General features: G+C 33.8%; 1 protein-coding gene across 4 annotated transcripts in view; it reads left to right on the top strand.

The window, feature by feature from the left end:
* LOC126972884 (GTP cyclohydrolase 1) overlaps positions 1-7,544 on the top strand; it is a 42,820-nt gene extending 35,276 nt beyond the window's left edge. For all 4 annotated transcript variants that reach the window (XM_050820011.1, XM_050820006.1, XM_050820007.1 and 1 more), the window contains 5 exons: positions 515-622; positions 1,232-1,333; positions 2,308-2,473; positions 3,024-3,140; positions 5,851-7,544. In XM_050820011.1, coding sequence (XP_050675968.1) covers positions 515-622; positions 1,232-1,333; positions 2,308-2,473; positions 3,024-3,140; positions 5,851-5,980 — 623 coding nt within the window. In that variant the 3' untranslated portion in view covers positions 5,981-7,544. The remainder of the gene's footprint in view (positions 1-514; positions 623-1,231; positions 1,334-2,307; positions 2,474-3,023; positions 3,141-5,850) is intronic.
* Positions 7,545-13,501: the final 5,957 nt, after the last annotated feature.

The following is a 13,501-nucleotide window of genomic DNA, read 5'->3' as shown; positions in this document are numbered from 1 at the left end:
AAAATACATACAACTTCAAATTTTCACCGGTCTACGATCAACATCAATTTTTGTATCGCGATTTTAATATTGTTCTCTTCCATCCACATACGCAATAGAGTTGCCAGATGGCAATCGAATATAATGATTATTGCAGTACGATAAATTTTATTTACCACATATTTAGTAAGTCTGAGAATCGGTCGTCATCTGTTATCTATGGGTTACATACTTCATCATCTTTATTGTTCGATAAGAGAGGGGGTTTCTAATCCACTGATTGATTTTACTCCCCACTCCTCACTCCTCCATGGCTTGCAGCTGCACACCATGATGTAAAGTTTGAAATGCCTTTTTGTAGTCTACAAAGAGTACGTAATAATGCTTTAGAAAGTTAATATAATATTAATTATACGCATTAATCCTATGTTAGGCGAGTATCTGTAGGGCAACTTTTTCATTTCGAAAATCATACATAAAGTCTCATAACGCGTAAAAAGCTCTGATGTTTATTTGATGCATTTTTTGTCATCAGGTCATGAGAAGTGCACTTTCCACCATGATCTGGAGTTGGACCACAGACCACCTACCAGGGAGGCTCTTTTACCTGATATGGCGAACTCCTATCGCCTTCTACTTACCGGTAAGTTTTACATGTTTTCGTTTTTATAATGTTTTTCTTTTTATTTACTTATTGACTGTACATAGACGTAAATTTCTCGTTATTAAGTAAAATTGAATATAGTGTATATATATATTTATATATTGTGTTTCTATAATTATCTAGTTAATTATTGACTTCAAAACAATGTTAAAATACTACTACTAGTAAGGCCATTGTTTATATCATCTCAAATTTTGCTAAATATCAGTTTATATCATTAGCGTATAATATAATTCCATAAATCTTTATTATAGCAAGGGATTCACATAAATAAGAAATGGAAAGTAGCCTAAAATCGATCCTTGCGGAACCCCCACTATTACACTTTTTCTAGAAGACTGATTGCGATTCACCTTTCTACCCTTTGTATTCTGTAATATAAAGAGTAAATCATTAGACCTAATGCTGTATTCGTAACTCCGTAATGGTTAATTTTTCTAACCAATGTTTGGATCTCAACAAAATAGAAAGTCTTGGGTAAATCTCGTGGATCGAGCTAGAATGCCTCAACGCTATCTTCTTAGACAAACAGAACTCCTTAAGTCAACTCATATTTCATTTAAATAATAATTAATATATGATTTCCAGGTTTGGGAGAGGATCCTGAGAGGGAAGGCCTTCTGAAGACACCAGAAAGAGCTGCTAAAGCTATGCTTTTCTTCACTAAGGGATACGACCAAAGTTTAGAAGGTAAATCGTCTTTACTTATTATATCTTTATATAAGTAAACATAATTCTGCTATACGTGTGCTTTGAGCGAAATTATATTGCCTTATCAGCGAAAACGATTTTGATAAAACCTTGTATGTTTGAATGACATGTTTTTTTTTTTTGGTTTAGGATTAATTATCAAATCCATCTGTACTGTTGTAGACTTTCAAAATTTTTCGTTCCATTTTAACATCATGAGTAAAAAATAATCTTACTTTTGATAAATCAACACATTTATATTTTTTAATGGAGCAATTACCACCATACATTAAAATAAATAGTAACCTAGCAGTCGAAATAGTAGATGTCTCGAAGATTTATATTGAAACAATTATTTATATTATTATGATCAATATGAATTTAATATCCACTAAATCCTGTTAAAAACCAATGTACTGTATATAATGTATGTATGTTCATGTACAACGTGTCGCATAGTTATGTAGATGGCTGTCTGATAATTCTTTCAATGAAATTGAAGCGATATGTATTGATTCAACACAAATTTAAGACTACACGTCTGAATCTCGACTTCAATCTTCTTTTATGTTTTGAAGTGATTTGTTCACTACTTTAGTTTGGTTTTTTGCTACGTGTTAGTTACTCGTCCAATTAATGTGAATTCAATCGAACATTTTGCCGTCAATGTAAATGAGCATGATACTCTACCATGCCGTCACACCCTAGCGCTCTTATGTTTACTTGAAATATTTAGTGGTTGTCGCAAAAATTAAAATGTCTTTAAAACACTGAAAACATAACTCAGTGATAATGTAACTAAAGCAAGTTAAAGTAAAAGAAGTGACAATGAAGACGAGTGAAAAAAAGATAAATTAAAGTTTTTTTTTGATGTAAAAAAACAAATATCCAAGTATTAGTAAGACTTTACCGCCGTACGCTCGTTTGTAATCCCTTCTGTAAAAAATTACTAAATTCTTCAATTAAATCTACAGAGGTTTTAAACAACGCAATCTTCGACGAAGATACAGATGAAATGGTTGTTGTTAAAGACATCGAAATGTTCTCAATGTGTGAACATCATTTGGTGCCATTCTACGGGAAGGTCTCCATTGGTTATTTGCCGCAAGGAAAGATTCTGGGACTTAGCAAGCTGGCAAGGTGCGTATTTGAAATAAAGAAATTTCTCTTATAATTCATCAAAATTTCATCGATCTGGGAGACGATTGTGACAGTGAATTAATATAGACTCCTCGTGGAATTCAAGCACTTAACTAATAATTTGATCATAATTTTATGAGTCTATAAAATAATCTTTCTATAAATAAACCAGTGGAAGGGTTTTTCGTTCAGAATATTATTATCGACTAAGTACCATATTGTCGCCTCTTTGAGCTGTGAAGTAGTCAGTGCATTGTGTTTTTCAAGAATCCTAAACGGCTCTACATTGTATTGGACAGGACGTATCAATCATCATCAGCTGAACGTCGTACTCATCAAGTCCCTTATTGTTATAAAAAAACACAGCAGCTAAATGAAATTGAGTAGAATTTTGATCCAGTTTTAAACTGATCTTTCAAATGAGCCATTTACGAATGGTGCTAAAGCCTTTAGTCATATGGACTACATCTACTTTGAGCCATCTTCTCTATATGAAAAACTAGTAAATTTAAGACTACCTGCATAAATAAATAAAAAATGTATATTTCAGGATCGTAGAGATATACTCTCGTCGACTACAAGTACAGGAGCGTCTTACCAAGCAGATTGCCATCGCTGTCACTCAAGCAGTTCGTCCCGCAGGCGTTGCTGTGGTCATTGAAGGAGTGTAAGTAGATTAGATCGATTGCAAGTTTTTTCAGTGGGAGGCTACTTTGCACCGGATGCCGGCTAGATTATGGGTACCACAAGGGCGCCTATTTCTGCCATGAAGCAGTAATTTGTAAGCATTCTTATGTTTCAGTCTGAAGGGTGTCGTAGTGAAATTACTGAGAAATGAGACTGATCATCTCATGTCTAAGGTGGTGAGCGAAATTGTAGTGCCGCTCAGAATTGTTGGGTTTATCAAGAATCCTGAGCTGAAGAAAAAAGCAAATAACGAGGCGATTATCAGACGTTTTCAATGTTCGCTGTTTATTTGGAGATTTCTTACAATCCAGCTGTAATGTCACTAGTCAATAGATCTTTATTCAAAATATTTATTTCAATTAGACCATTAGTTTGACGGCACTTTTTAATGTCAAACAATAATAAAAAAACATGCGCGTCTCGGGACACCCGACAGAAGTGATAAACTAAATTAATCTTAGTTGAACTATTTAATATTGACATTGATTAATTTGAGAAAAGCTTAGGTTATTAATTAAATTTTATGTATATGAATATTATGATAATGTAAGGAAAAGTTATTTAATATTTAAATCATTTGTTGATTATACTATATATTTTATTCTTAGTTACAATTCTTGATTATGTACATTAGAATTTTGTGTATTTACTTTAGTAGTATAATTTTTTAATCCTATAAAAGTAACAATTGGTTAGTGTGAGAAAGGAGGAGGAGCCTGCTTACCGCTGCAGTTTGCGTGAGTGTTACTAAAGACAGACAAACTGGCGTCGTAACCCGTTACGTTACCCTCCCATAAGGAATAATCACTTCAAATTACAATTATTACAATTATTATTACATGATTAAAACAATAAAGAGTGGCAATGAGTTTCTTGCTACTTCTTCTCATTAGCTCAATCAACCCTTTACGAAGTGGCGGTAGATCAAAAAAAAAAATATTACATTCATAAGTGTCATTTCCGTGACCTAACATGAATAAAGTGATTTTGATTTGATTTGATTTATTTTGGGATGTGACGACGATGTAGGATAGAAACAAGGTACTGCAGTAGGTGTAAACTATGTTATAGCAATAAAATTATGAAAAAGAGAAAATAAAACTAATAATACACTGAACAAAAGTGTTCACATCTTCACGAATTGTATTTCACTTCAATTTGCATTTCAATACGACAATCTTAATTTCCGAATCTTCGAAATTTTTCAATTGTTGCATTCACAACAGCAGGAATTGAATTAAAAAATTGTATAAGGATTGCGATTAAATATAAAAATTTTAGTTTCCTATTCGGGAAAACATTTGTGCACCGTAGTATACGATAGTTATTTTGTACTGTCTTTAAAGATGTGCATAAAGGAGACAAAATACTCTTAGTTACGGATTACATATTGAGACGCCATCTGATTATGGTTTGAGCAACGGGTGTCTACAACAGTGTCTGTACCTATTTACGATATACGAAACTGCGGTACAAGCCAATCAAATTGCAATGTAGCCATGGTATAACAGTAGTACAATTTTGTGACAAAAAAGGTGTGGTACCCATGCCTCAAACGAGCAATGGACATTACAAATAAAATACCTCCGTTACTGCCTAATAAATGCGCCGTCACCCTATCAATCACCCTTCAGTGGTATTTTTCCTGACTTGTAAAAAAGGGCTAGAATAGTCCCAAAACTATAAAAATGGTGTCCGTGAAAAAATTACCAATTACAGGCCAAACTAGATGCTGTCAACTTTGTCGAAGTTAAGACCTAGTTAAACCCAATAACGCTATATCCTTCACAACTTTTCGGAAGCCCAGCACGAAATTTTCTCTTCCAGATCACAAACCTTTCAAATTTTGAAAGTATCTTTTGCAATCTCTTTAGACTCTCGTAGTTGTCTCTAGACTTCTAGCTATTTACACAGATTTCTCTAAGGCGTTTGACACAGTTAATCATAAATAACTGGTGGCAAATTCCATAAGTTCACCGATCTGTTCTATTATATATAAAAATGCAATGCATTATATATCTATATAATGCATTGCATTTTTATTTCTTATACCTCTTATTATATAAATTTAACCTTTGTCTTTATTTGCATGTTGTAACTGCCCAAGAATATATCTTTGGAGTCTCACTCGTTTTGTGTTAATGTACTTATAATTCAATTTATGGTTCATAAATAGAGGAATATAAAAATCAATTTAAGATTATTACTATCAGTATTCAAATTCAAATGTTTTGTCCTATTTAGAATTGTCAAAATCTACCACCCAATCAAAAAGACAACGCTTCAGACCTAAAAAAACGGGCGCAAGAAACTCAACATAACAAGTTTATGTTCGATCCTAGTGCTATAATTATCACAGCTCGTAGCAAAATCCGCTAATATTTTAATGTAAATACCTTAGATAATTTAAACGTGGTGGCTGCTAGACAACTGATAAAAACATGCCCGGTATATTTCTTTAGTGTACGTCACAAGCAACGCGTTACACTCGCGATTTGTACTTCTATGTTTTATTGTTTAAAATAGAAGTTAACTATCGAACTTATATTTTTCGACGTTTTCACAGCTACAACAGTCTATTTCGTCTATATATATATATATTACATTAACAAGAATATTATGTTGAGAAGCAACAATAATTATGTTAATTTCTTTGAATTGTTGTCCTAATGATTCTTTGTTGCTTTCAGGCACATGTGTATGGTTATGCGTGGTGTACAGAAGATAAACAGTAAGACCGTTACATCCACCATGTTGGGGGTCTTCCGCGACGACTCCAAGACTCGTGAGGAATTCCTCAACCTCGTCCACTCCAAGTGAGGCCTTTTGTGAGGACGTTCGTTTTGTTTTAGACAGCCTTACATTATCAAATTCTTTAGATCTGAATAGATACATGACGAGCTCAAATACATACGAAATAGTAAATTTAATAATATATGTATTATTATATTATGTTCTATCGCTAGAGCTTTCATCGATTTTAACAAAATCTAACGCAAAAGATACAATTCTGAGTAAAAGTCAAAGTATGTAGCTATAATTATAACACTCTATTATTGCAAATTAAACCATACTGCCTTAACGTAAGGTTTAATTGATAAATCTCTTAATTCGAATTAGTACAAAACAAATATACCTGCCATAATTTCTTGAGTAAATATAAACTTCGCAACACTTGTCTTCTACCGCCTTTATCATTATCACGGGAAGTGTTCCGAAAAGCTGTTTAACTTGATATCTGCCGCGGAATTGCATCTGCGCACTACACGCCACAAAATAGAATATCGACCCTCCATCTCGATATCTGGTGTTCCTCCATTGTGCAGTTTTCAAGGAACTTTCCACTACTTACAAGCGAACTGTGGAATGAGCTTTTTTGTGCGGTGTTTCAGGATTATACGTCATAGGTAACCTTCAAAAAAAGCGCAAACATATTTCTCAAAGGTCGGCAGCGGTCCAATGATTCCTCCTTGGTTGCTCTTGCAACCGTGGCACTGAACCGTAGCACCTGTAGGTGACCCGTATGCTCTTCTATAAAAACACATATTTTGCTATCGAACCAGTTACAATGACGTTTGACAGCAGACGGATTTTTTTTATAATTGGATTATTTTGGACTATTACATGCAGGAGATTTTTATTTATTCATTTATATTAACCCAGACGTTTAATTTAAGTACAAATACGTAACAATATTAAGAAATTAAATGAGAAATAGAAGAATTTGATAATTTAGGATAATATAATTTTTTTTATTTTTGTAAATTTAAATTTCATTTTACTATTTCTCTGTTGTTGCTTTTGTTGCCGTATTTTTCTAATTTTATGTTTAATACAGTTAATTATAAATTAAGAAAACTTTGCTTGAAACGAACGCCCAAAATACTATTTAAGTTATCTTTGTCTAGGTTAATTTGTTACTGATATCATCTTTAAACGTAAGCCTAACATTGACATAGACACTGACTTTAGAGTTAACATTCCTATGAATCGATTCGTGCCAAATTATTGTAATCGTATGAGAATTCGTTGTAACTGTTAAGGAAAATACTACCATCGGTGCGTTTGGATATATTATTGAAATTTTGGAAAATCTTTTCGTTATACAATTTTTTTTAATAATAATTTAATCTTTATATTTGTATATTTTGACAATAATATTCAAGAAATACGATTATTATTGCCCAAATCGTATTTCTTGAAAGGAAATAAGTAGAATATTACATTTTTTTTGTAAAAATCTCAAGCAAATGGCTGACGCTTGAAATTTTTACTCGTAAGTAATACATACACGTTGCCTTAAATTACGAATTTTATACGTTATAATATAAAAATGTATGATTGATATATTTTATTTTATAAATAAAGTTTTTATTTTAAGTTATATTCTGTTTTTATTTAGTAACCTTTGATGCATGACTAAAACCCATAAATTTTAAACAACAAAATCAAAGTCAGGAACATTTTGATACCTCCAAGAGGTCCAAAATGTAACAAGTATCAAATTCAGTAAGTTTGAGATAAGTATGAGAAATTGTTCCATAAACAATAGCCAATTATCATCACAGATAAACAAGTTGATAAGTTATTGACATAAACTTGTTATGCCTACTACTCGGTTGGGTCGAGTTAGTAAGTATTTTGTTGGGCGATGTATATGCTACTACAATATGATTCCAGAAAATGTACAAAACAAATGTGTTTCGAAATTTAAAAGAATTGTTAAAAACGTTTGTGTGGGAAAGGTTACTATAGCATAAACGATTTTCTTAATGACACCACGGACTGGGAATAAAGCGAACACCCTCAGGCTCTTAATTTATAAATATTTATTGTACGATATAACATTGTAATCCATATTTTTATATTTAATAAAAAAGCCCGCTGAGTTTCTTGCGCCCATTCTTCCCATTCTTCTCAGGTCTGAGGCAGTCTCTTTTGAATGGGTTTTTGACGTTCAATAAGTGATTTTGAATCCTATTTTGAATAAAAATATTTGAATTTGAATTGCAGTTCAGTTGTTATTTCTAACATTTCTTCATAAGTCTAGGTTATTTTTGTTTCAAACAGTAACAACTTGAATTGTTTTCTTTTGGAACCCTTTTCTGAAATGTTCCTCATTTGTCATGATCCCTGTATGGTATTGATATCGGCGGCATCGTGTGCCGGATCGTCTACCCTCAAATATGTGCGAAGGAAACGATGGCTGGTCCATGCGTCGATTCCTGAACGGGTGCTGCTTGTGTTACTAGGATGACCTGTTGTCTATATACAGGGTGTTAAAAAAATCTTGTACTATATCTTAAAGGCGTATTTTGGTATTAAGTAGTGAGTACATATAAATATCGATTTACAGGAAATAATCACATTTAAAAAAGGTGAAAAAAAATAAATAGTATTAACGTACCCAATTATAAAAGTATGGACGTTTTATTTTACATTGAAATTAATAAAATACAAAATACTTACTGATGGTTATGTGATCCCAGTGTCTTTATTATATTATTTTTATTTTTACAAAGTATCACTATGCAACTACGTCTTTTAGTTTCAATTATTAGCAAAGTTTAACAGAACATGTGGCACGTCAACGTCGACCACATGGCCGTAGTATTAGTTTCCACACTTTGCAACTACGCCTGCGGTATCTAGTTGGAGCCCAGTGGAGAGCAATCCTTAATATAAGGATAATTGCGTAAATGAAAGACATTGTTTTCCAATGACACCCTATACATACGGACATAATATTATCATTCGCAGTCTGATGGCGGAAGAGGAAGTTTGCTTAAGAACAATGTTAGCACACTTTTCTCTATATTATTTTATGATATTTTAAAGAGATTTCTGTTGACGGGTTCAGGGGCAGCTTCAATTGTCAATAATGACAGTAGTGTTTCAATATTTAAGGGAATCAAAATGAAGGTCTAACCTACATCAAAAAAAAAATTACCCATATTGAAAAGCAATAGTTCAATATTGTTCTTTTTTTGTGTTTTGGTTTGAGCTGATGGTCTTGTTACCAATGTTCTAAAAAAATAAAATAAATCAATATTTATTGAAATTAAATGATAAATAACATGAATTACGCTTATGTAATCAGTTTTTCAATCAAGCATTGTTTTGGAGTATTTGCGATTTGGTACCACTTAGGATATTGACAGTTGGCAGTAATTAAATGGCTGTTCAAAATATCCAATGCAATGATATAATATATAGGATGACAGGTGGATTAAACAAATAATAGAATCCAGAAGTAGAAACAAGGTTGAAAGGCCTACAGCCGAAGAGGTTGAAACATAATTAAATTGGTTCAAAGACTGGGATCACACTGAATTTCCTAAGCTTTAAACTTTGCCAGTTCATTGATAAACTTTATTAAAATACGAATAAAATACCAAATCATACATTAACTATTGTGTTATCTTTACGAGCAATTAAAGTTTAACCCCTAGGCCTGTTTGTTACCTTCATACCTTTTAAATTTCTATATTAATTCTCGTCTTCAATTCGATTATGTAAGCGCTTTTTGAAGGCTATTTCAATTTATTTAAAAATCGAGATGATTATTGAAATTGGTTTTATACAAACGTACTAATAAATATGTCTATCTAATTTCGAACTATTTTCATCCAGTAAGTTTTAATTTTTTTTTTCAGGTTTAACAAAGAAACTGAGAAACTTCACGGAATTATTGCTACTGTACCTCGCCTCTGCAGTTCCCATATCTAATAAAGACGATAAATACGTCACTATCAAAAAATCTTTAAATAACCCAGTTCATATTAAATATGCTAGTAAACATGCTACAGCAAATATCATTGTTCTCATATTGATGAGAATTATCAGTAATTGTACTGAAACATCAAAAACACTCAAATAATTCAAAGTTCAACCTCATCGCAGATAATTTAAAAATGGAAGACGAAAAATATAAAATAGTTCTTGGAAATGCCACCGACAGCTCGTGCACCTAAAAAGAATACGATAAAATACAGTGTAGGTTCCGTCTAGATAATTTAATTTATTTTTGCAAAAGAAAAATCAAGTGATGCTTGTATATTGATGTGATGATGTATATTCTATCTGATGATATCAAAATCTACAAAGTTACTGAATGTGGTAAATCTATCATTAAAGTATTGAAAGTGCCAGAAAATAGCTGGTAGTAATATAGAAATAACAGATGTTACAGAAAACCACTCTAAAATAATATCTTAGGACGGTGGCTTCAATCAAAAATCAGCCTTGACGATTGTGAACATTTTTTTGTTTTAGATAGTGATGGTTACAGAATGTACTGAAATTCCACGACTTACCATCGCAAAGAAGTAATATTTTTTTAGCTGCCAGACTCAAACTTCTAATGGCGCAAGGTTCTGATAGATTGTACTAATATAGTTTATTGGAGTTTTGTATATCACTACCCTTACAGTGCAATGAGTTTTTTGACCCTCAGTTGTGCTTTAAAATCCATTATATTATACAACAGTCTTGATTTATGGATCAAAGTAGACATAAAAGTGAGAAAAGATCCACCAATGGATTTCTTCAGTGGATCTTAGTGGACAAAGGAGCAAAGATTCTAATTATTCAATAGCTTAAACTATCATTGGCTATAGAACTTCTTCATAATATATGAATTTCACGTTGCAGTAATGATTCTAAATAATATAATGAATAAACTCATGAGTTCATATTTTCAAGATGCTAATCGTATTTCGAATTCTTGTTTTGTATAGCGAATAATAAATAAGGAGAGTATTGTCGAAAAGCGGCGTTCCGTCAAATGTGGTTTCATTATTGTGTAACCATGAATCAAACCTAAGACCTGTGGTCAGATTGAAAAGGTTCATTTTACCCCATTATGTAAACCCCTAGAGAAGAATCGATAGAAGATGCAAGTTTCCTTCAGAAGCATTTAGTAGTAATTGACTTTAAGAATTTCGTCCTGATGGGAAGTCCTACACAGATTTATTTTAAGAATAATGTTATTTCATTTTGATTTAGTTGAAAACGTTATAAATAAATCCAAGATATTACATTATTATTATTATTCAGCTGTTTGTATATTATATCTTATGTATGTGTTTCGTTTCTTTTAGGATAAATTTAGATTGCTAAAATAATTAATTTAAAATGACATTCAATGGAATCGAAAAAAACATGGCATTGAAGCAAAGGAAATGAGATTTTTGTCACCGTTAATTAGAAATGTTTTATTACGTACATACAGTTCAAATTGGTTACTATTTAGTCTATCGTCTGTCCTTTTAACTTCATTTTGTAAGATCTCAACACGATACTAAATCCCAGCGACCTTATGCGAGAAGGGAGGAGCTTGCCTTACTGTGTGGCTATACAACGTACTACACCACATTATCTCTGGAACGCGAAGTCCTCTCCCGTTTCACCCCCTCGTCCTGTTGCATCAGTACGCTTTGCAGTTTCATTAGCGTAAGGTACCTGAATGTCGTGATATTTTCGTGCTATCACTGCTTTGTTTTTGAAGTTTTCATTGTTAGTTTTGACTTTTGTTGTTAATAGTTCTGTAGTGTTTGTTGTTCTACGTCTACTTATTAGCAGTATATGACTTGATTAGCGCTACCTCGCTCCAGACATTCATAATGTGTAGGTATCTACTCACAACTCCACATGGTTCCCAACGGTGTCTCTAGTGGATACATCAAGGATTTGTGGTCATCACAAGTGTGTGACGTGGTAAGTTCAGAGGTACCAGACACTCTCGTAGATGTATTTTTTAATAAATAATAAAGATTTTCGTCGGACTGTTTGAAATTATTGAATAGAGGTACTTGCCCTTTATTCTGGATAATTATGCTCATACTGTGAGTTGTAGTGTGGCGGTAGCGACAACGCTCCTTGTAAGGTTGATGGAATGGGCTTGGTTGGTTATGCAACAGGATCTTGGTGAGTGGGTGGTTCGTTTTCCACCGTTACGGTCAACTCTTCACCGGAATGAGGTGCCCAACGAGTTATAAATTAGCGCACCACTCGGCCAGCTGCAACCACGACCAGAGCTTCTACTAACTGCAACGCAACTTCATCATGAGACTAAAAGTCCGATTTTCGCCTCGATGTTACCCACGCTGACTAACTGCCATCATTGCATTAACCACAATGAATGTCAAGCTATAACTATAATTAAACAAGACGGTGTAAGGGCATCTCTTTAAGTTATTAAATTTTATATGAGCACTATGCTCCCCTATCGTTACAAAATTAAAATTTCTCACCGCATACGTTGCCGTGCCTAACCACCAGAACATACCAAAGTATGCACGTCTATCAGCACACCACGTAAATATATGTAGAGGTGCCACCCTGCAGCACCACACCGCAGCGTCAAGAGCAGATGCCGCGATGGAAAAATCTGCACTCGTCGCCCCTCACGATGCTTCACGCCTCTTCCGCCGGTGCTCTGTGAACGGCTGGATCACTTGGCGTTGCGTAGAGACATCGCTTCATTGTGTGTCCTCTACCGCATTTATTATGGGGAGTGTTCCGAAGAGATGTTTCACCTGATTCCTGCCGCCGAATTCCACCATCACACGACACGCCACAAGTTAGGATATCATCCCCACCATCTCTATGTGTGGCGGTCCACCAGAGTGCGGTTTTCAAGGAGCTTTCTTCCACGTACTACAAAGCTGTTGAATGAACTTCCTTGTGCGGTTTTTCCGGGACGATACGTCATTCACCTTCAAAAAAAGCGCGTACAACTTCCTACAAGGCCGGTAACGCTCCTGTGATTCCTCTAGTGTTGCAAGAGAATGTGGGTGGCGGTGATCACTTAACACCAGGTGACCCGTACGCTCGTTTGTCCTCCTTTTCCATAAAAATAAAAAATAAAACTATGTAGTTTAACATCATGTCATGTTCCGTTATCTTCTCTATCTATATGTAAATGTAAAGATCTCACCAACTATGTCACTGACCCACAGACTCATAGCCATGGGACATTCACTAGTAGTCTTCCATCGCTTGAGCCTCGCTGTATCATGCGAATGCTGCGCAAGGCATCACGTGACATTGCACGCTGTCCTGTACTACGCATTACAGCACACTCTTTCCATTATGTAAACAAAATTCATTAGAAATTACAATTACGTAAACATCAAAGTATCCCACGATGAGCCTATCCCTCTTCCGAGCTTCAAATCGGTTGATTACCGAGCGATTTTCGAACGAGAATTACACGCGCACTAAAGTGTATCTATGCGTATTATTTCACGTATAGCAAAAGAATGCTTATAGTTAGGATAATATCAATGAATGTATAGGAAAGCAAAGAATGTATATTGATACAAGCTATAAGACCAT

This window comes from Leptidea sinapis, chromosome 2 (assembly GCF_905404315.1).
Source record: "Leptidea sinapis chromosome 2, ilLepSina1.1, whole genome shotgun sequence".
Lineage (NCBI taxonomy): Eukaryota > Metazoa > Arthropoda > Insecta > Lepidoptera > Pieridae > Leptidea > Leptidea sinapis.
The sequence above is the reverse complement of the archived record's forward strand: the minus strand, read 5'-3'. Positions and strand labels throughout refer to the sequence as shown.